General features: G+C 30.6%; 1 protein-coding gene across 3 annotated transcripts in view; it reads right to left on the reverse strand.

Annotated features, from left to right (window-relative positions):
* The window catches only part of LOC107453740 (uncharacterized), a 63975-nt gene that overhangs the window by 13556 nt on the left and 24686 nt on the right, over positions 1-25733 (reverse strand). Inside the window, exon 2 of one of the 3 annotated variants that reach the window (XR_015434557.1) lies at positions 11443-11655. Coding sequence is in view for 1 of the 3 variants with exons in the window: in XM_087165575.1 (XP_087021701.1) it covers positions 804-821 (18 nt within the window). In the remaining 2 variants the exon portion in view is untranslated. Of the gene's footprint in view, positions 1-803; positions 979-11442; positions 11656-25733 lie in introns of those variants that run through there. The other 2 variants (XR_015434558.1, XM_087165575.1) reach the window with 2 other exon arrangements.

Raw genomic sequence — 25733 nt, forward strand, 5'->3', positions numbered from 1 at the left:
TCTACTTTAAATATGCTAAATTTTAATCAAATTCAAAAGTTCAAAACAAACGTTTTGAAAAAGATTCCGGAAATGCCTTACTATTATCATTTGCTTATTATTCGACTTTTGAAGCAGTTCTAAACCACTGAAACTAAATCCCTTTTTTATGAAAAATGCTTGATTTATTACGGTGATTCTTTCTAATGAAAATTTGTAGATACGTGTGGCTTATTTTGTCTCACTCCAATAATATGTATTTTTTTTAATAGAAACAAACGATAATTTTAAGTATTATCGAAGCTCCTGCATTAGACCGACACGTTGTAATGTTAAAGCTTAAGAAAACACACAATTTATATTTTCTATAAGAAGTATTTCAAAACTGGTTTAAATATTTTGTTCTATAATAGCGTCTTAAAGTGTTAAAGTTTAATTAAAAAAGTTTAAAATTGAAATTTTTAAAACTATTTCGAAAACGTTCTATTAATTGAATCATTTAATTATTATTTTAATTTTAGAGCAGCTCTTCAGCAGTTAAATAACGTGTTGCTTTATGAAAAATACTTGCTTTATGAAACGCCTCTTTTCTTAAAAATATGTAGTTGCATATACTTTTTATAGCTTACTTCAAAATAAAATAGTTTTATAAAAGAATAAAAAAATAAATTGCAAATTTTTTTTTTCTAAATATAGTACCCTTTAAAAATGCCACTTTTTTTTAAATATTAATTTTAAACCCTTGCACTCATTGAAATAAGAATCAACGAAGGAAAACTTAAAAAACATAAATTCAACAAATAAAAACGTAACCACGAACTTACCAAGGAAATAAAATACATATCAAACCCCGCCAGGAACAAATTTTTAACTCCAATAGAACGTTTCTTTCGAATTTTCCGATATGTTCTTTGGTTGAAAGATTCTCTTCCATATAAGAGTCTTAAGAAATTATAGAGGTAAAAAAAATTTCTCTAACGAGATGAACCACCATTAAATATACGCGCCCCTCCCTTAAAATTCATACATGCGTGCAAGACTTCGAAGCCGTCCTCAAGGGATGTTCGAACATTTAGAAAAGTACCAAACGATAACATCGTCATCGTCTGCTGCATTTTTCCAATACTAGAGATCAAAGTTGCTCTAAATGAGTCAGCATGTTGTTGAAGATTTTTCTTATGTTAATAATTAATTGCTCTTTTTTTAAATTATCGTTCGTTCAGAATATTTTTTAACCAAAAAGTTTATGTAATAATAACTAGCTCGCAAGTCAACAACTTTTCTTAGTTATGAAAAGATAAAATCTGTTAAACTAAAAGAACTTTACACGTTTTAACACCTACTTTTTTATAAAAAGAATTAAAAAAACTCAAATCTATTGTAGTTGATTCAAGCCAAAAGTAATTAAACAAACTAAGCTTAATGTTATTTTGTAGAATTAAATCTCATAAGAACAAGAATTCTCATTGTAATATACATCGAGAAAAAAATCCAATAAAATTATCTTACGGCATGATAATGACATTTCTGATTTAAAAAAATAATAAAACCATAATTTTGGTAGCAAAAACCAAAATATACATAATTTAAATCATTCATTTGATATTTTTTCAGTTAAAATGGTGACGGTTTCCTGGAAATTCCAGTTTTCCAAATTTATGTTCTTATTACCACACATATAATAAAAAATATAAAACTAAAAAATTAATTTAACCTAATAACCGGTTTTTCTGCCATGCTCTAAGGTATCATGTTAAAATTACCAAATTTTATCATATATTATAAAAACCAATTTTATTAGAATTAAAACAAAGAATAACTCATGAAAAGTACATAAACGTACATACATGTTCATTTATTTATTTTCATTTGTACTTTATTTATAGAGTGTTTTGCTTTAGTCTTCGCAGCACAAAATATACAGTGGTGGCCAAAAGTGTGGACCTTTTTTGAAAGTTTCATGTTTTTCAACTTTATGTGCTTGTAAAATATATTAATTTTCACTTAAATACAAACGTTATATATCAAAATGAAGATAATTTAATGTAGAATTTAATAACAAAACAGAATTAAAATATCTGTATTACAAAAAAGTTATGCTCATTTTAGTAGAACAAACAAACACAAATGGTTTTGAATAAGGACGTGTTTTGTAATAAAAGCGTACTAGCCAATCACAAACACTGTTCTTAGGACCAATCAAATGTCTGCAACTATAGTTTAGGTTACTTGGATGGTAAAAGAGTTATTGTTGTGGAAATATTTTGCGGAATGATGCATACTAGAACAATTAAATAGAGTATTGCAGTTTTTTAATATTTAAAGTCCTTTTTTTTTAATTAAACTAATTTCAAACAATGTCTTCAACAAGAAGAACTAATTGAACATATACAAAAAGAAGCCGAATTGTCATATTGAGAGAAAATGTCCTCTCTTATGCTGAAATTGCAAGACAAGATGGTGGTTCAGTGACTTGTTCTGGTGTACGAAAGTTCTGTTTACGTTATGAAAAACGAAATCAGTGGAAAATAAAGACAAATCAGGCCGATAAAAATGCACAAGTGCTACTGCTGATAGAAAAATTAAACGGCTATGCCTTCAAGATAGAAAAATTTCATCAGAGGCCATTAGATGTGAAATGAATGCAGCGAGTATTGCAGTAAGTTCAAGAACAATAAGAAGAAGGTTATCAGGATTTGGACTGATCTGAGATAGATCTTACTATTAGTTGCATAACTTTTTTGTACACATCATTTAAAAACCGTCCAGAAAAGCATTCCAAGTAGATAAGGTTCTGTAAATTTTGTACTATGCTTAAACTACTTGGAATTCAACAGAAGTTCTCTGGAACATGTGATGAAATGCTTTAAATTTTATCGTGATAAAAATATTTGCTTAATACAATCCTTTAATAACGAGTACACTTTAATAAGCTTAAGTAAACTTAATATCAAAGATTTAATTACTGATAAATAATTACAGATTCTAGCAAAACATCATTTACGAGTCTAGTTGAAGAATTCGAAATTTTGTATCCAGACAGCCTTTCATTTCATTCAAATCTCTCTTCAGAATTGTAATCTTTATTTCAAACATTTTAATTTTCAAATTAGTTCAGGATAGATAATATAGATTTATATAGACAAAATATCTATTAGTATAGATAAAAATATCTATTTCATAAAATCTTTGAATAACATTTACACTTTAATAAGCTTAAATTAGCTTAACATCAGAGAATTAATTACTGATAAATAATTTCGGATTCTAGCAAAACATCATTAAAATTGTAAAATGCACTTCAAAATAAACCTCTCTTCTAGTGGAAGAATTTGCAATTTTATTTTTGATATTACAGGGTGTTTATAAAGTCCCGGACCCATTTTGATGTTTAATAACTCATAAAATAATAAAGATAGATTAAAATTAATAACATAAATGGTTAGAGAGACTCAAAAAGTTTCATGACCCTCGTCAATGAACTTCCACGAGTGCCATCTTCGTCGAACGGAGAATATCAAGTCGATAGTCAATTTTACGCCAGGTAGCGGCAAGCATATCGGCATCCACAGAGGCTATTGCGGTTGTAATTCTGGCTTTTAGGTCATCAATGTTCGACGCGATCCTCCTGAAAACATTTTCCTTTATAAATCCCCAAAGACAAAAGTCCAGCGGCATTATGTCAGGTGATCTGGGTGGCCAAGGGGATGGCTAGGAGGATGGCCTTTGCAACAGATATGGTAGGAAGGATAGAAGATTATACTGATTTTCTGAAGCACATGATGCTCTCCAGCGAACCATCCTTTCATGTTTATATATGATATATATTGTTAATCTCCATAATGTGCGCATATGGGGATCTGAAAGCCCCCATGAATACCGTGAGACACAAAGGGATTTCCCAAAGGTTAATGTGTGGTGTGGACTAATGCACGACCGAGTCATTGGGCCTTTCTTTTTTACAGAAAAGACGGTCTTATCAGTCGTATACTTAGACATGTTGGAAAACTTCGTATTTCCACAACTAGAAGAGCTTCAGCCACATGTCTTTTTGCCACAAGATGGTGCACCACCTCATTGGGGTATCATCGTTCGTAGTTCTTTGAATGACCATTTTCCAGGAAGATGGATTGGGCGAGGAGGTCCCATTCCTTGGTCACCCAGATCACCTGATATAACGCCGCTGGACTTTTTTCTTTGGAGATTTATAAAGGACAATGTTTACATGAAGATCGTGTCGAATATTGATGACCTGAAAGCCAGAATTACAACCGCAATAGCCTCTGTGGATGCCGACATGCTTGCCGCTACCTGGCGTGAAATTGACTATCGACTTGATATTCTCCGTGTGACGAAGGGGCCACGCGTGGAAGTTCATTGACAAGGGTCATGAAACTTTTTGAGTTAATCTAACCATTTATGATATTAATTTTAATCTGTCTTTATTATTTTATGAGTTATTAAACATCAAAATGGGTAAGGGACTTTATAAACAACCTGCATTATACGGACAGCCTTTCATTTCATTCAAATCACTCTTCCCCTCTTCAAAAGAGTTATTTATCTTCTTTATTTCAAACATTAGGCTCTTCAAACCAGTTTAAGATAGATAATATAGATAAAAATATCTATTAATATAGATAAGAAATATCTATTAATAAAGATAAAAATACCTATTAATACAGATAAAAAATATCTATTAATATAGATAAAAATATCTAATAATACAGATAAAAAATATCTATCAATATAGATAAAAATATCTATTAATATAGATAAAAAATCTATTTTAAAAATCTTTCAATAACGAATACAATTTAATAAGCTTAAGTAAACTTAATATCAAAGAATTAATTACCGATAAATAATTTCGGTTTCTAGCAAAACATCATTAAAATTGTAGGATGCACTTCAAAACAAACTTCGATTCTAGTGGAAGAATTCAAAATTTTGCTTTTAATATTAACATATAGGTATTAATATACAGATATATTTTAATATTAATATATTGATATTTCATTTCATTCAAATCCCTCTTCAAAATACTTATTCATCCTCTTTATTTAAAATATTTGGCTCTTCAAACTAGGTTACGTTTGGCTTATTGTGTCTATAAACTTCACATGCATGTCATGTTTTCACCGAAACCAATATACAGAAAGTTTAAAATCTTTGATAAAATAAATATTTTGATTTTTTGGACACTTTCAATTAAGTGCATATTTAAATATTAATATCAAGGAATAGAGCAAATCAATAGGGAACCGCAAAACCGTGAGTCCTAGAGGAGAAATGGAGCACTAAAAGTAAAACTGCCAAAAGGCAGAAAGGTTTGTGCGGAGAAAAATGTGAGGGCAGATCTGTTTCTAATACACGGGGAAGTGGTTAATGCCATTCTTCTTCATTTCTTGTCTATTTTTTCCTATAGTTGCATTAAGACGAAAACACAAAGGGGTGAATCTGCAAATTAATTTCACATTATTTTGAGTGTATTTCTTTCTAAAGAGATTTCTTGAGTAAGGGAAATGAATAATTTTCATTTCATTTAAATTTAAACAAAATTCTTTAAAACACGTTTTGTCTTTTTTCAAAACCTTCATATATTCTGTCTGGGAGATTGTCATGGTTGGAAAGAAAAAAATAATTGTTAAATGCCGGGATGGCAAAATATGAGCTGTCGCACTCAAATTGAAATGATATATTGTATTTAAATAGTTATAGACTCGAATAATCATAGTTAAAATTAAGACTAAATCCATTTCAATCTGCTCCATATGAATGAAAATACAGATCGTAACGATAATGCTAGCTAACAATCAACTAACCAAGTTTATGAGAGATATAAAAACTTTTAAATGAAGCGAAAATGAAGTGAACCGACCGGGTTCGTAGCCTAGCTATGGCTTGTCGATACGAATTCCAAACGAGGCTCACACCGACCATGGTGCTGACGTAAAGTATCCTCAATGGTTGACGGATCATGGGTTAGAGTCCCCTTGCCATCAGACTAACCGTGGGAGATTTTCGTGGATTTTCTCTCCACGTAACGCAAATGCGTGTTAGTTCCCTCAAAAAGCATTCCACGAATTCAAAATTTCTCCCAATACTTGCTCCTGGACTTTCCTATCCTTCTGAATTGAGTTCAAAATTACAAGGCTAAGGAGTTGAATATTATTAGTCATAAATCCAAATTTGTATCGACTATTCAACGACTGTTATAAAATAAAACTAATAAAAATGACTGCTAAACAGGCATGCATACAAACCAATAAAGAAAACCATATGTTTCATGATGAATCATATTACGGTAATGTTTCAACTTTGAAGGTACCTATAACTAACGCATGCAATAATGCAACCGATGAAGTACTTAATAACACAGGGAAAATATGGATTTCTTGGCCTTCTTAATCAAAACTATGCCTGTAACAATGTTGGCTTTATACATCGCGTTACACATCAAGTTGCACTGAGTAAATATGCAACGAATATGAAACCAGTTCTGATTGTATTCATAAGGTTTGTAATTGCTATTCAACTTCGAGGATTTTCTCATGGATGATTTTCCTTACAATGTTTTCAACTTATGTACTCTGGTGTGCCATTTTACTAAAAGCTGAGTTCTATAAATCGTTTTCGTAAGAAAGTTTCTCAAATTTAATATTTCTCTCCCTGGAAGAGTTTGAACCATATTAAACATGAGAGCAAGTGTTTTCTACATCAAATAACTTTATATTTCTTCTATAAATAAACTTTCAGCTGATCATCAAACCTCACTCCCGATTTAGAAAATCATGATTTGAATTTGAGTTTAAGGAATCTAAATCTCACTTGAATGTAGGTGAGAGTTAAGGAAATGCGCTTGGAGTTTTATTCTTCGCATTAATATTTCTAATAATATATAAAGTTTTAAAATAAATTTAGGGTCATGCTAAATGTTTTGGTTTTGAACTTTATCCCGTTTTTTGAATAAGTATGAGAACTCTTAATTCTTAGAATTATACACTGTAAAAAATGGATGCTGAAATTTCACGTAACTTTCTACGTTTTTGACGAAACCGTTTTCTGTTATATGCTCCGAGAAAAAATTTCGTCAAAGTGACGAATTAACTATCGTCACTTCTTCAAGGAAACAAATTTCGACGAAATTAAAGAGATATTAATTAGTCTTTCAATTTTTTTTAAAAAAAAACTTTTAGTGCCTAATGTTTCTAACTTCTCTAATAATCAATTTAAAGTGGACATTATAGAGGGGGAACAATGTCCCCAAAAACCCATTAGAACAGAGAACTAAATTACACACATATGCCCAAAGTGGGATTGGAACCCGAGATCTTCCTGGTACAAGACCACCTCCTTGACCACCATACAAGCTGATCGGCTTGTTTCGTTACTTCATTCTTGATCGTTTAGTCTTCATTCTAGTTTCGTCATTCCAGTTAACAATCTCCCACAATGCACCACGCTGAGCTTCCGAGTTAGGAAAATATTTTCGTCATATATTTGAGAGTTTGCGTTTTGTCACAAATCAATTAATTTTGTGACGAAATTATTCTAAATTTAGCGAAATATAGCTGAAGGATTGCGAAATCGTCAAAAGTGAGAGTTTTATTTCTGAGAGTGTATGAGAAGGAAGTAACAGATTTACAAGACAGTCAACAAAAACCATTAATTTCACGATAATTAGCCTCATATTTTCCAAAAAACCTTGAAAAAACCAAATAAGCGACAGATCTACAAAACAGACAACAAAAACCATTAATTTCACGATAATTAGCCTCATATTTTCCAAAAAGCCTTTGATAATATTTCTCTTACTTTTCTTTTTTTTTTGCAATAACTGAGTATGATACAGAAGTTTAAACTAAAAAAAAGGAAATAAACAAAAACTAGTCAGCAAGAGAAATTAACTTAATTGGTAAATAAATAGCCATAGCTTACATTTTCCATTTCAAAAAAAGAAAAAAACACCGTTTGATTTACTAACAAATAATTAAACCGAAACATAGCCACCAATAAACGCACCGTCATTTACACACCATTTATGACCCAAATATTTTGCCCGTCTTCCGAAACTAACAGCTCCCTAACAAAACTGCCTCTGGATTTTCTGTCATGGAAAAATATTGCCATTGACACATCGTAAATATCAAGTGCAAAAGACCTCTTTTACGGCACGTTTAAGAAGGAAAAACATGGGGAAAAGTAGATAGCAAAAGGGAAACACTCGCGTAAGGCGTTGTCAGTGTCAAAAACATATCGGCAATTTTGGCAAGAAAATGAGGAGATATAGCCATGGTGCCCTTCTGCCAAAACTGGGCCGAGCACGGGCCGTTAACGAAGTGGAAAAAGCCCCCCAGCCAAGCGTAAATATGCTCTTCCCCCCTTTCTTAATGAGGTATGGCGAAGAAGAAGCGTATGATGAATATGGAGTTTTATAATGGGTTAGATTTTGTCTCGGGTTATGAACTTAGAGTAAATGAAATGGGGAAGATGAGTATTAGAAACTTGGGCAAGATGGGTGGGTGAAAAGTAGGAGTGATACAGCGAGATTCGTTTAGAAGATTCTGATAGGATTCGTTCGAAAATCCCCCTAAAATGTCGTAGCTGAATTAATTCCATTCAAAATTTCAATTAAAGTTTGCACAAATGTATCTTAGCGTTTGTAAAGAACTTATATAAGGCATAATTCTTTTGTTTGGAGATTTAAATGTCTTGAAGAAAAATGAGATAGATTTTCAAAAAAAAAAAAAATTCTTACTGGTCTAATCTTTATATCATAGATATTTGATATTGAATGCGTTTACATCGCGTGTTTTTTGTAAGCATTATAATTCCACGCATGAGTTTTAAAACGTAAAGGAACGTGATAAGAATCCCAGAATTCAACGGGATTTATTTTTCATAATTTAAAAAATAATGAAATAACTTTTTTTACTTATTTTAAGCATGCAAATTAATCTTTTTTGAGGAAATTTTCTCCCCACCGAGAAAAAAATGGTTGATCATTTTTGATTTATTTCATATGCAAAAATAAAAACTCCTATCTCTCTCTTTACTTGATGTTTATTTGTGTTTTGACTGATCTAAAAATCATAATACTATACTAGAAATATTATAATGGAAATATTATTAAATTTTGAGGAAAAATAGTTTATCTGCAATCATTTTTAGTTGATTCTATAGATCCCATGTGCTTCAAACAATTTCTTTAAATAGGTGCTAATGAAGAAAACTTCGCGTAACTGAATTCATGTGCAAAAATCAGTCAAAAAGTAGTTTGTAATAATTTATTCATAAAAACATTTATAGATAAAGCGATAATTTGTTAAAACTTGGGAGCAACACATCCAGAATTCATTTATAAGTTGTCTTTCAGTAGCTCGAAGAATTTTTTTAAATTTACTTACTATTCAGTCGTAAACATATGCGTGTGTGTTGCACACGTTGTCTAAATTGCCAATTCATTTAGTAATTTGTTACTCGTGGAAAAAAATTTAAAACTGACAACTGTATTGAGCTTTAGCGGCGTCCACATGACGTGACTAATATCTGGAGCAATATTGCATGGAGCTTTCTGCTGGCATATACAATGCGTTACGTGTTTCCAGACTAGATTTATTTTCTCTTGTGTCACAATGAAAGAACTAAGTAACGAAATCACTCAGATGTCAAGATAAAAGTTACAATCTAACAACGGTTATCGGTTGGGCAGGTATTCCTTGCAGTAGGTCTAAGAAAAAATTCGGTGTATAATTACATATGAAAACGATTGCATCGAAATCATATTTTAAGTGAATATTTCTGCGTCTAAATAAAACTACTCAAAAATTTCGAACCTGATTCGTTTAATAAAGTAGCGTTCACTTCTTTTCTGCTGCACCACTTAATCTGTAACTAAAACTTTTTCCTTGAGATACCAGTTTACGCTTTAACTTAGTTTTTTACCTCATGAACATAAATCGAGTTAAAAAAAACTAGAAAAGTTTGGCATCAGAGGTAAACAGATAAACATGATCTTCATTCCCTCCTCCTAAGCAATAGATCTTAGATCAACGCGAATTTACTAAAACAATGCTAAACTTCTACACCTGATAGGAGGGATTCGGGTGAGGACATCTGACTAGCCCCTTCATCTCCTATATTTCTTTAGATTCAAAGTATTCCTCGAACATCCATCCCTGTGTGAACTCGAGTCATCATCGATTAAAAAGAAACTAGCAACCAATAGCTCCTCTGGGCAATTTTACAGTAGCATCTCAAAACTCTTCTCAATACCTTAAAAAAGTAAGTGTGCCTTGCACTCCAGATCACAGGAGAGCATGCCTGAGTTTTTCAGGAATTACGTTTTTGATTAATTTATATTACTACCGCAGATGAGAAAACTAACTTTTTTTAATTAGTATACTAAAAGAAAACACAAATATTTTTAATTCTAAATAGATAAAACTTCTTTGAAAAAAACGCGCTAAAAAGCAGCAGAAATTTTTAAAAAAATAGCAATAATGGAAATCTTTTCCCTAACAAGTCTTTTCTAAATTTGTTATTTGTATTTCATGTTTTTTCCTGGACTTCTATAGAAAACCATCGGGGTACTGAGGGAGTTAATTTAGGCATTTGCTTCTCCCTCAATTAGAAATGGTTTTGTTTTTTGGCTACCGGGGCCGGTACGCCCTGAAGACGTCGGCTTCGGTGGTCATATTTTTATTTTTATTTCCTTCCTTTCCATTATTATTTTAATTAGCTTTTTTTAAAATTATTTTACACTCTCAAAAACGTCGATGGGACTTTGAACTAGGTGCCGAACTGTTTGAAACCTTAATAAGGAGTTAAATTTAACCATGTTTCAGTACAAGTGTAAACATTGCATCACAAAGTCAAGTTTACGAAGAAGTAATTTGCTTAGTAATGTAATTCAAGTTAATATCTTACGAAAGCAGAGATAAATTTGCATAATTTTATGATTCAAAACTAACTGAGAAAACTAACTATTTTTAATTATTCAACACTCTCAAAAACGTCGATAGGACTTTGAACTAGGTGAAGTTCTGTTTGAAACCTTAATAAGGTGTTAAATTTAACCATGTTTCAGTACAAGTGTAAACATTGCATCATAAAGTCAAGTTTAAGAAAAAGTAATTCGCTTAGTAATGTAATTCAAATTGATATCTTACAAAAGCAGTGATAAATTTGCATGATTTTATGATTCAAGAAACTTTAATACTTTTATCGCAAAAAAAGGGAAAAAACGATAATTGAGTACTACAAATATTGCCTTAGGCTTCGTAACTGTGTCCACGAGCGCAAACAACAAAAACAGCCACAATTTCATTGCCACTGATACACTATAATGCAAATATTACATAAGAAATATCTCACGGTCTGAGCATGTTAAATACAACTACAACAACTATCATTCAATCTATATTCCAATAACTAGCTCCTTCGATATCTATTACGTACCTACTTTTTATAGTTTCCCTGATGGATAAATGATCGGTCAGTCCAGTCAGCTGTCAGAGTCTTGACCTTTTTCCCTCCTTATCGACGTGTAATGGAAATCACGTGTTCCATGGAGGTCCACCCCTTCTTTTGATGGATTGAAGTTTGATCTTCTGAGAAGACTTGGGAACGAACTTGTCACTCATTTCCTTAAGGCTTCATTTAAGGTTAATCCTATAAAAGTATGTTATTATTCGGTTAGTTTCTACCTGTGATTTTTAATCTTCAAATTATTAGTTTAAAACGTTTAGCAAATTAAAATAATCTTATTGGTAAAGGTTGGATTATGGTAAAAGAAATCCAAGAACAAGTATAGCTTATTCTTGTTTTCTTTTACTATAATTTAATATACAGTGGGATTCAATAAAAGATAGGTTTCAAGTAGCTTTAGCAAGTAGGTAACGAAGGGAACTTTACATTAAAAATATTAAATGTTTTGGGTTGTATAGTCATAAGACGAAGTTCTTTCAAAAATGATGTTATTGTTTTTTTTTTGCATCAAATTATTGTATAGTATTTCTTCCAGATAAATATTCCAATATTACGTAACCCAAAGTCTTATATTTTTTTGCATTTTCTTTTAAATACACTCTATAACAAAAAAATCGACGAACCAAGAAGCAATCATGCGATTGCTTCTTGGTGCCAGATTACAGTGGTGCATGGCTCGATCAGGCTGGAATGATGCCGACTGGAGACGTATAGTCTTTAGCGACGAATCCCGCGTCCCACTGTGTCCTGACGATCATCGAAAGCGTGTTTGGAGACGCATAGGGCAGAGGGGGGATCCTGCCTTCACTATTGCACGCCACACCGGCTCTCAACAAGGCATTATGGTCTGGGGTGCCATTTCCTTTGACAACCGGACCCCTTTGGTCGTCATTAGAGGTACACTTACCGCACAGCGGTACATCGACGACATCCTAAGACCTGTTTTGCTACCGTTCCTTTTGCAGCGCCCTGGACTGGTTTTTCAGCAGGACAATGCCAGACCACATACGGCACGTGTTGCTATGAACTGTCTGCAAGCTTGTCAAATTCTTCCTTGGCCTGCCAGATCACCAAATCTCTCTCCTATCGAGCATGTATGGGATATGATGGGAAGGTGATTGCACCTGGCACAGAATGTTGATGACCTCGTTCGACAATTGGATCGAATTTGGCAGGAAATACCGCAAGAGACCATCCGGTAGCTTTATCGGTCTATGCCAAGCCGTGTGGCAGCTTGTATCCAGGCTAGAGACGGGTCAACACCTTTTTGAACTTGTTATTGTAACTCTGCAATAAATTATTCAATTGTTCTGAAATTTTAATTATTTACTTCTCTGTACATTGTCTTCATATCCACCAATTTTCGTTTCAATCGGACAACTCCTTCCTGATGAGTCGATTTTTTTTGTTATAGAATGTATTCATAAAAAATTAATTTCAAACAAACACCAAGTTATAGAACGCTTTATTCTAAGTGAGTATGAAACGTGGTATATATTCTCAAAATTAATTCTACATATCGTCTATAAACGTATAAAGAAAAAACACCATTGGGATCTCAACATTGCTATCGATTTCCTAACTAAATAATCGAGACCATATTTTACAGATTGTGGCTAGCCTTGAGAGTACGAGTGTCAAAATTTTAAACCAGTCTAGAAAAAAAAATATTTAAAGATTTAAAATCTCGAATAATAATAATTTGAAAGCTTTCTTCTAAAAAAGTCTTACGGAAAGTCTGAAGATATTAAGCCCTAAGCCTCGAATTTTTTTTTTTAAACTTTTTTTTTATTTGTAGATAAAATTCATATAAATTCTTTAGAAGGAATTCGGAAAACTTTCTGCAACATGTATGGTTAAAACGCATGAAAAATACCCTCAAATTTACTTCCTAATTTATTTCCTTCAGAAATCAGCCCATAATACTATCAAAAAAGTATAGTAATCGCAATACAGCCAGTAATTAAGACAAACGCATGATGGTGGCAATGAAGCCAGGATTGCACAAATACTTTAAAAAGAAAAAGTTATGTCTTCAAAATATCTACAGACATTTGAAATAAAATGTAGAATCTTGAAAATATCTAGGGAATCTCACTATAATTTGAGGAGCATAGATGGGCTCCTTAAATCTTAACAACTGTATTTCGGTGCATGAAAATTCGATCATTACATCAAAATTTTTTTCTGTTATACATTATTTGTTTATCTGTTATTTGTTTAGGCGAAAAACACCAAAATATCTTAAACCTTTTTAAAATATAAATTCATATTATGTCAATAAAATAATAAAAAGACCTCAATAATTGACGAAAAACATTTGCTTGTCAAAACAAACAATCATCATTAGAAATAATACGTAGGAGAGAGCAAGGTGAAAACGGCAAGTGGGGTAAAACCAGGTACCTCGATTTTGGCGAAATTAGTTCTGTTTTCTAGTGATTAAATTCAGCATTGTACTTCAGTCCCCCATTGGTCAAAAAGAAGGACTTGGCATATTGACTTCTTGTTGATTAATTCACTGCGTCTGTGTAGATAAGTTTGCTTTATTTTGCCACCTGTCTAATGTTCTCTTGTTTATAAACTAACCTTATTAACAGGTCATTATAGTTATAAAATTAATTTTTAGTTCAGCTTAGTATCCGTTTACTAAAGACTCATACCCTAACAAACAATAAGTATTTATCCCGATAAGTATCACGGTTTTGTTTCGTTTTGATAACCCCTGCTCATTGGGTAAAATAGGGAATTACCCAGTCTGGTATAGACACACACCTTGATGTGTGTCTATTCCAGCCCTACGAAAGCTGCAGTGCAGCGGAAGAAGAAGATAACTATATCCAAGGCTTAATAACGGACCCCAAGACACAATTTATTGCGGGGCCCCATCTTAAACTTAAAAGAAAATCCTTATTTTTATATTTTGTAGAATGTTTGAAGACCCTTTGTATAAAATTGTAGTTTCTATACAGATATTAAAAAAAATCTCTGACACTTTCTTTTGAAACACACACATCAGTAAAAACTATATTTTTTTTAAAAACATTTTGGTTGGACTCACAGCCGACCCAGGCCCAGTCACAATTGTTCCTCTCTTTCCCCTCCCCTTCCCTAAGTGCGAAATCTTGACTACATGACTTTTCTAGAAAAAAAATTATTTGTAAAGAAGTTGTTGTACTTTGTTGTAGTTCATTTACGTCGCACTAGAGCTGCACAATGGGCTATTGACGACGGTCTGAGAAACATCCCGAGGATGATCCGAAGACATGCCATCACAAATTTGATCCTCTGAGGAAGGGATGGCACCCCCGCTTCGGTAGCCGGACGGCCTGCACGTGAAGTCAAGAACTTTAAGGTAAAGCAGTTTAACGAAGGCCAGTACCGCACACCCTCAGTCTCTACGCAGACTGATTCAAATGGTCACCCACCCGCACAATGCTTGACTTCGGTGATCTGCTGGAAATGTCTTAACGATCAGTCCACTGCGGGACTATTTGTAAAGAAAGTAATACATCTATCACTTTCCGAAAATAATATATTGTACACAATTAATCAATTAACATATAGGTTGAATCAGACAATTTCAAAGTCACACAGTTTAGCTCCAACTCGAACATCATCTATCTAGTATTACATCTTTTTCCTCTATAGTAAGCGATTCAGTGAGTTGAGATTTTTTTTTTTTAAATTCCTTCCCTGGAGCATTTAATGTCACAATATGATAATTTAGGATTTTCAATCTTTACCTTTGAATTATCTATAAACCGTTTAGATTCAAATAGTTTTTGATCATATTTATTAAAAAAATAATAATGGTAGGGGAAAGTATAAACTTTACCAACATTTTTAACATTTAGGAAAATTTTTTAACTGAAAGTCGGTGAAACTGACTCACGCAACTTCAAATATCGATTACAAAAACTTGTCCTAAGTTTTTTAAAAAGCTTCGTGCCTTTTCACTATTCATACAAAAGAATAAATATTGTGCTCAGGTTTTTATTAACTTTTAAAGGGCAAAAAAGTGTCTGAACGACTAGTTACGATAATATAAATATTTATCTAGTTTTACAGCTAATTTGCATAATAAAACTACACGTCAAAACGAGAAATTTTATTGATTTTTGACAAATTTCTCAGTTTATTCCAGTCTTCTTTCAGTAAAAGAAAAATAAGGACCGTACAATATAATGACAAGTATTATGCAAATTTATGGTAATTATTACCTAAGTTTTATCAATACCACTGAAGCAATTAAAAATCCTTCGTTAGTTACGGCTTATATTAGTATTTAATTTGTATTTTTCAAACTAGCTAGAACACGTTCTTTTAATTTCTGTTTCTAGGCGGTTGTCAGAAAAACAAAATATGTTGTTCTACGATATATTTAACTGGCACTCAAATTCTGAAACACGTAAATGTGTAATATATTTATAACAGAACTGGATGTCTCTGAAATTAAAATTATATGTTTAGATAAAACTATAAAGATATTTTTTCTTGTACTATACTATATGCTGAAAACTGCCTGGCTGGAATTTAAATGTTTTTATATTTTCCAGCTTTAGAAAAACTTCGACAATGGCATTTGTGATTTCAGAAATTAAAGCTAATATGCTAGCCAAAAAATAATTTTTTCATGACTTTTCAAGTCATTGTGGATTCACTTTCAATCCATAATGGGAAATCCTTTCAAAATCTGAGATTTAAAAAAAATTCGACAATGGTATTTGGTGGTTTTAAAAGTAAAGCAAATCTGCTGGATAACAAATAATTTTTTCATTACTTTTTCAAAGATTTTTCAAGACAGACTTTTCCAAGGAGAACGCTTTCAATTCATAATCGGAGAACCCTTTGGAAAATTGAGATTTAGAGAAATTTCGACAATGGTATTTGGTGGTTTTAAAAGTAAATCAAATCTGCTGGATAACAAATAACTTTTTCATTACTTTTTCAAAGATTTTTCAAGACAGACTTTTCCAAGGAGAACGCTTTCAATTCATAATCGGAGAACCCTTTGGAAAATTGAGATTTAGAGAAATTTCGACAATGGTATTTGTGGGTTTTAAAAGTAAAGCTAATCTGCTGGATAACAAATAATTTTTTCATTACTTTTTCAAGGCTGACTTTTCCAAGGAGAACGCTTTCAATTCATAATCGGAGATCCTTTCGAAAATTAAGACTTAGAAAAATTTCGACAATGGTATTTGGTGGTTTTAGAAGTAAAGCTAATCAACTGGCCAGCAAATAATTTTTCATGACTTTTCCAGGCATTGTGGATAATGCTTTAAATTCATTATAGGAGAACCTTTCAAAAATTGAGATTTAGAAAAATTCTAGCAATGATATTGATTGATTTTAGAAATAAAAACTAGTCTGCTGGCTACAAAGTTTTTTTATAGCTTTTCAAGGCTTCATGATCTGTATTCAATGCAAAAAATCAACCATATGATAAAATGATCCTAAGTAATTGCTTCAAAATAACTTACCTGCTGTTTGGAGTAAATTTCGCTTATAAAAAATCGAAATTCAGAAAATTCATTGCGCTGTTTTTTAAAAAGTGCTTCATCGTTTTCTTTTGTCTTATATATATCGATTATTTTACTATGCACGTGTGTCTGTGGTACCTTGACCCTTGGCTTGTTTTATCAAACCTTTCTAACATAGTTATCACCACTGTAACTTTCGCTATGTGGTTGCTTGTAATAAGAAATCAAAAGAAGATAAGAGATCTTATCTCACGCATGCAACCGTTCTCCCGGACTTTCAGTTCAATGAGGCAATGCGAAATACCATTCGCAACTTTCGCCATTATCTTAATATTCATATGGACTCAACTATTCGCTATTTTAATAGTGTTTCAAGTATCTGAGCGAAATGAAACATTCTATGCTTACTTCAAGTATTTTTCAGTCATTACCACATCCCAATCTGTTTTAAACGGATACTTGTATTTTAAGTTGGTTGAATACTGTACAATGCACCATGTGATAACTGGATTGTTTACTGTTTTGTACTGCACCGTGTGTTTTCATTTCTCCAGAATGCTATCTGGTTGGAGAAAGAGACTGAATTTTGTATTGATCTCGGATAACTTAGAAATGATCACCCCGCGTTTCTTCAAGAGGTATTCCATCCTTTTGGAGCACGTCGAAGATCTTCAAAAAATATTTTCTGCACCTTCTCTTCTGTTCACAATCAGCATATCACTCCACCTCTTCATTGGATTATCTTATGCGTTCATATTCAAAATGTTTTTTGAACGTTCAACAATTTTCAACGACATAAAGTTAATTGTATTGCCTGCTATTTATTTGTTTTGTGCTATGGCTGTTGGTTCTCAAGTTTCCATAGAAATGTCTCGTAATAAATTACTATGCCGTCGTGCTTTAGAGTCATTTGATGAAAATGCAAGACGTTTAAAGCTTTGCGATGCTGTAATAAGTCAAACAAGAAACGTCGTGAGTAAATCAGACTTTGTTCTATCCGCATGTTATGTAGTACCATTTAATCGAAGCATGACTTGTGCAATTTTTGGTACCATATTGGGCTACAGTTTGCTTATACTTAATGTCACTTAGTTGGGTAATATCATTGTAACATGCATTTTAGAACTGATTGTTTTCAGTTATTTTCAATGCATTTAAATGCATCCTTATTAAACTGAATAATGACTAAATAAACTGACTTAAAGAAAGTGAAAATCAGATTTCCGAATAATTTTATTTTGTGTAACTAAGTAGAAGAGGAGAGCTAGTTCGGGGCTCGGCATTTTTTAAATTTGAATTTTTTTATTCTATACTTCACGCAAAAAGTAAGACTAATGCTGCACACACGCTCCAACATTTAACTCAGAGCTCATGCCCCTAAAAGAGCTTTTATTGGTTATTGGTTAAGGTTGGAGGACAAGACAGATAGAAAAAAAGAGAAAAAATAGCAAATGGCAACAAAAAAACAAAAAGAAAAAAAAAACAAAGACAAAAAGAACAAAAAATGAAAAAAAGAAAGGATTTTTGTTTTAGTTAAGGCATTTTGATTAGAAAGTATCCAGAGCTAGTTGATCAAGTTTCGTAGTGGTTGGGGCTCACCATTGCATAATTTGTCATTTTTTCACAAAAACTGCACAAGGATTTCTTCGTATTCTTCTCAAAAATTAATTAGGTTGGTAGCCTTCTGTTTCAACTTAGGATTCTTATAGATAGATCTCTTCCAAGTTATGCGGAATTCTGAATTTCTCATCAGGAAGAGATCTTTGTTATGCCTCTTTTCTATTTCCGAATGAGGAAAAGCGTTAAATTGACATAGCATATCAACAGGATATAATAAATGTACATACGTTTTCTAAAAAAAATCGCACCCATTTAAGCAAAAACATAATATTTTTTTACAGCAAAAAGTTTTTAAAAAAATTTAATTGAAGAATTTCTAATTCTCATAGTAGAGAAGCCATTTTTAAGTTAGAATTTTCTGATTCCTTTTTTAAAGTAATATGCTCCTTAAAATGCTTTTATGGGAGCAATAGATAAAAATTGCTCCCACCATATATTAATTTTTTATAAAATAGATTATTTCAACTTGGCTTACTCAGAAAACTTAAATAATTGTTTTTAAAATTTAAAAGAAGAATAAAAGAATTTTTTTAAAATAATGCAAAACTCTTTGACTTCGCATGAAGCAAATAAGAAAAATAGCCGTTTAAATCGAAGAAATTGCTTTCATCTTTTTTCTAGAATGAAAATTGAATTATCATTCCCACATGCTGAAAGACATTCAACTTTGTCAAAAACTCAGATATATTCGAAACTTTGACGAAGGAAAAGAACATTTTGTGAACTTTCTATTTAAAACAGATGCCTCGAAACTGTTGATTTATAACTCGCGTTTAAAAACCGATACTGCGGTTTTAAGTAACTTGTCTCAAACCAAAAGTAAAGAACGAAAAAAAAATCGCTTGCAAACAATAAAAGACATATATTTTTTGTTCCATTTTTTATTTCACTTTAAAGGCAGAAATCTTTCTTTTTTCTTCCTTTTTTTTGTTGCACCATCAGCAAAAAAGTCATTCAATATTCCATTTTTACAGCCTTTGTTTTATGCATTTTGTTCTGGCATCGCTTCTATTCGCATTTTTTTCTTATCGTCTGCTTTTGAGAAGAAAAAAAAATATGAAAAATATCGGCAAAAAAAATGGCGGTAAGAAGAAGAGGGAAAATATTAGAATCAAACTCGAAATGCCAACGTTGCGAAAATTTCGTTTTCTCCGTTTCTCTATCAATAATACATGTTTTTCCATCGGTTTTGAATTGTATTTTCTCTCGTGCAGCTTGAACACATGTAAAGGAATATTTTTGCCATCTAGGCCGTGGAAAAATACATGAGCAATGTTGGTCATTTTGAGAATGGTGAAAAAGTAAAGTGGAAGGAAAAAGGGGTAAATTTACGGTAAAAAAACGAAACGTTCGAATTTTGTTTTCCGTTTTTCTTCAAACTAGTTCTTTTTTTCCCCTAACTATTTATCTTGTTATCGTAAGAAGAATTTTCTATGTTTACTTTTTGAATACGTACCGAATATATCACACAAATATAAAGTTATAAGTATCTTGGTTTGTAAATAAAATATTTCCAGAAGGCAAACAGCTCAATTTTGAAATAAGTATTTCGTGAGATACGATCAGAAAATGCTTATATTTACAATACTTAAGAAAGCATATTACTACCTTTTATTTCTTACCATATTCTATTGTTATATTGTATATGGAATTGTTATAATAAATATTCTATTGTCATATTGTATCATGTTTTTCTTGTACTATTATTCTAATAATTATTTGATTATTATTTGATTGTAATTATTATTCTAATAATTACTTGAAATTAAACAACTAAGAATGATACATATGAAACTTTATAATGGGAATTTTAACCACAAAATGATTATTTTATAAGAGATTTAAACTAATCTTTAATCCTTAAATGCCCTTTTTTAAAAGCATATTACTACCTTTTATTGCTTATCATATTATATTATTATAATGTATATGAAATTTTTATAATATATAGAGTATTGTCAAATTGTATCATGTTTTTCTTGTACTGTTATTCTAATAATTATTTAAAACTACTTAAGGAAATTAAACAACTATGAATAATACAACTTTAATATGGGAATCTTAACTACAAAATTATTATTTTATCAGCGACTTAAAATAATCTTTAATCCTTAAATGCTCTGTTTTTTTTTCTTCAGAAAATCAAGTATACACGTGATACTATAATGTTTATTGGCTTTGTCTAATGTCATGCTCTAAGGCAGCGGTTCCCAATTTTTTTTTTTTTTTTTTCGGCTTGGGAACGCTAAATAATCAACTTTCCTTCGACGGAACACCGAGCAAATTAATACAATTTATTAAGGTATTAATGAATGTTATAACCTATAAAAGACTGTTTTTAAAATGCTTAATTTGAGGAATGAAAATTTTTTATCGTTTCCTATCGTATTATGAATAATCTTAAACTAGATTTTATGTCCTATAGTTAAATTTACTGCCCTTGTGCTGTATCGAGTATAGTTATGAATTTATTTTTGTTATATATAAGTTCAAATTGAAAAAAATAAACCTAGTTATGGATTACTTCGAGACAACAACTTAAAAAAACTGCCATAAACGTTGAAAATTGGTATTAAGGAAACTTTATTAAAGAATTTTATCGTTTTGTTTTGATTTGAAAAGCGCGCTAGGAAACACTAATATAATATTTTGCAACGGCTTGCTGTTTTCATAATTTATTTAATATACTGTTATTGGAAATATCATGTTCTCTTTTAATAAAATAACATTTTTATTCCATTGTCACTTGAAATAATTTCATAAATTTAAACGAAACATTAAATAAATTTTGAATTATAGATTGTATCTAAATATAATCAGAGGTCTTAAAATTCATCATTGGTAGTAAAAAGTACTGACTCACTTGAAGGGGTTCCCCCTTCAACTCTTCCGCGGAACCATGCAGTTCCGAGGAAGAGTTTTGAACAGCTGCTCTGAGATATCATAACCATTCGGGAACCGCTTCTCTAAGATATCATGAAAAAATTATCACATTTACCAAATGTATCACATATTTTAAAACCACATTTTATTGTTAATTTTACCAAAATCATTACCGAAGCGCTTCGGTAAATAAACACTACCGAGTTTTTTGGTGTCCCCATAGAGCCAGGAACACGGTAAATTTTACCATTCTATTTTCCTAATAAATTGGCCATACTTTTTTCTCTGTGTATTCTAAATGAGCCATCAATGCCTATCGTGTTGACATTCATTAAACTTATGTGTGGTAAAACAATTTACTTACTCACAAAAAGATAGCAAAGTAAGAAAGAAAGTAAAGAAAGAAAGAAACTATACTACCGATATCTATACCTGTGAACTCTCAATTTGGCATTAAGGCAACTTGGCAGACAACCTGTAAAAAATATCATAGAATTTGAGAAAAATCACTAAAGTTTCGTTAGAAAATTTGTTCTATTTTCCTGATGCATTTTTCTCCTTGATATGTTTATTATACTTATTCTTTTCTTGCGTTTTATAAGAGCATAAACATGAAAAATTTCGCCTTGGGGTTTGCAAGATTTTGAAAGAAACAGGAATTTTAACCAGGCTGTATCACTTTTAAGATGATTCATTACTTAAATGATCTAGTAACCGGAAGTTTATGCAGATACAAGTATATTTCAAGCTGACAAAAACAATTTTTGTCAGAAAGAAGAATTTGACCAGGAAAAATTCACCATTTGCCCAGAATCTACAAAATTTTGTGACAAAAGTTATAATCAGGCTCTACCACTTGTGATATGATTCATTACTTAAATTATCTAGTCAACGAAAATTGAAACTGGTGTATTTATATATCAAGCATACAAAAAATTTTTAATTCACGCTGCAATTTTTCTTAGATACTATAACAACACTTTTTATTTTGAAGAATTTTTAAATGTCAGAGCAAAATCTTTTGCTGTTATCGGATACCTCTCTTTAATAGACTCAAGTTACAAACTTAAAGATGTAAGTTATGGTAATTATATGGTAAATGTACTATGGTAATTTAGTTAATGGTTTATGTAACACACTCTATTGTAATTTAATTTAATGCCAAAAGATGTTATGATACTATTATTGCAATTGGTACACTTTTTAGAACATTCATAAACATGAAGAAAGAAATACATTAGGAGACACATAATAATAGGGAAGTGAAGAAAAGATGTTGTCAATTGCTTACGAATCATTATCGAGATAAATCCGAATTAATATTATCAAAGTACATTTAAGTTATTTGTTGTTTTTTGTTAAGTACCGCCTTTCACCTTCATACTCATATAAACAGACTTTTAACAGATTTTTAACATTTAACAAATTCCCATTTGTGTTAAAGCTCGAAAAGTTATCGTCAGATTTTGATGTCGCCTTTTTATTTTATTTTCAATATTTATCTGTATATAACTTTGGAATCTCCGATTCCTTCTCCAGTCTTATGGTTTCGTAAACATTCTGGGAATATTCATTAGAAATGACATCCCTGAAATATGACCTATGAAATCACATTTTTAAATTCAGGTACATATGATATCGATGAAGCCAGATCGAATATATCTTTCATAATATCGATGGAGAAAGAACCTTATTTTGATTGTTTTGTTTTGTTGAGAAATTTGCAGATTAAAGAAAAGAAAATTGTTTCAAAAAAAAGACCGTCTGTTTGATATAACAGAGACCCAACAAAAGACACTGAAGTAAAAAATATAATGTTGATTCAAGTACAATCAGTTTACTATAGCTTAATAAGTATACTTTTTTATTTATGTTAATAGTTATGATTGTTATAATAGTTAGTATTATGTTAATGATTTTTCCGTTGAATGAAACTTTGATTAGATTACTAGTTAAAAAGGATTTCATGTGCAGATTAGTTACAACACCTTCAGTTTAATCGTGGTTTTGATGTCTTTTACATTTACATAATGCTTAATATCACAAAATTGTAAATTATTATTGATTTGATAGGAAAAAAAAGTTATTGATCCTATTAACGGTTAAATCAATACGCAAATTTATACCAACTTAGGGTTATTTTTATATTTTTGAGTGAGATTTCATTATTACACTCCACATATGGAAAATATAAAATGTGTGTACTAAGAAAAATATTAATATCGATTTCATAGAGAAGAATAAAATGCGTTTCACTTGTTGCTTGACAATTAAACACAGTACCTAAATCCCACTTACCTTTTGAGATTACCAATAGAGTGTAAAAAAAAGAGTTTGAAAACGATCTCGAGAAATGTATATCAGATCGAAAAGTGAAACTAGGCATATTCCATATTCTTTAAAAGCTATCCAATGATAACAAACTGAGGCTCAGCGAGGTTAAAGTTAAAATTCTTAAATATAAACCTTTATTTTTTATTAAAGGTATTGCTGATTCGGATTCACCAGAAAAAAGTAACCCTATTTGAGTGACAGGCTTATGTATTTTGCTTCACAGATGGTGGCATAAACAAGAAAATCAAAAAAAGGTACAGACTATTTAAAAAAGGTGTTAACTCGGGGCCCATCAGATTATAAATGAAATGATAAAAAGTAAAACTAAAAATGTAACAAGAATTTTTTTTCGAAAAAAAATTTTTAAAAAATTCAAAGTGTCTATTTTTAAGGCAAGTATTAATAAAATAAAAAATGTTCCTGCATTTTCTCAAACAAAGAAAAATAATAACAGTAAATAAGTAAGTAAATAGATAAAAAAAAAATCGATCAAAATTTTTTGAACGTAACGCATAAACCTAGAAGCAAAATGCGTAAACAATGTTACTTTATTCTGGAGAATCCAAATCTGCAATAAAAAATAGTGTTTCATATTCAGGATTTAAGAGTTAGATCCTTGTCAACAGTAGATGGGGTGATAGCTTTTAAAATATATTCAATGAGAGACTATTTTCACATATTTGATATATATATATATATATTTATATATATTATTTGTATATATATATATATATATATATATATATATATATATATATATATATATATATATATATATATATATATAATAAATAAATACAAGAAAACACGAGGAAAAGATTATATCTTTTTTTCCGGTTTTTTAAATAAAATTTCATCCTTTTTTTTTTTTCTTTCTTTTTTTTTAAACTGTTGTTTGTTATTTTTTTACTTATTATTTCCCCCCTTTTTTTCATATGTCTATTATTTTTCTATACTTTTCTTTGTTTTATTCTTCATTTTGAACTTATATATATATAATATATATATATAAGACTACAAACATAATGTCATTTAAAATTATCATAAAGTAGAATTAGAAAGTTTAAGAGATTGTACTGAAGTAGATCCCATTGCACGTAAATTACATTTGTAGTTATCGGGGGATTAAAAAATTAAACAATGATAGCTAACACATTTTTCATTCAATTCATCAGTCATTTTATTGAAGTATTTTGATAATATCCAGCTTTTAATAAATACTACATTAGTAAAAGTAATTGAAAATTTAAGTAAATCAAATGAAAATTAACTAATTTCTAAATCCGAACTATCACATGAAATTTAAGATCATAGAAAAAGTTTTTTTTTAAATTTCAGTTTAAAAAAATCTAAAAGTTTTTATTTATATAGGCATGAAATATATTTCCTTCAAACTTATCCTGTATAATATTTGTCCGATAGAAAATTATACAATTTTTATAATTGTTTTGTAAAAACTTTATAATACCCACCAGAAAAAGAAGTATTCTACTCTAGTGTTGTAAATTAGACTTATTAATTTATTAGGTTTAATGTTGTAATGTTTATGATACTGTATTACCTAATCTCGGACGGTCTGTTAGAAAAGGAATTTAAGAATGGAAAAAGATTTAGTGCTGTCATTTAAATAAGCCTAAAACAAAGCATAGTGCTGCCATCTGTCTCATATAATACCAAACAATCTCTGAAAATTTTTATTCCGTAGGTTTTTACTAATTTTGTCACTAGATGGCAGCACTACATAATGTATTAAATTTTTGAAGAATTCTGTTAAATGCACTTAAATCAGTAGCATTGAATTATAGCGTTAATTATTAATAAACCACATTTAAACATATCTTATTATATCATTTAAACATATCTTAATAAAGTGAAAAGTTTTATTTATGATAAAAGTAGAAATATAATATATTAAACATCTTTCTATATTTTAATATT

Source organism: Parasteatoda tepidariorum, chromosome 6 (genome assembly GCF_982258835.1).
Source record: "Parasteatoda tepidariorum strain Cologne lab strain chromosome 6, Ptep-v5.0, whole genome shotgun sequence".
NCBI lineage: Eukaryota > Metazoa > Arthropoda > Arachnida > Araneae > Theridiidae > Parasteatoda > Parasteatoda tepidariorum.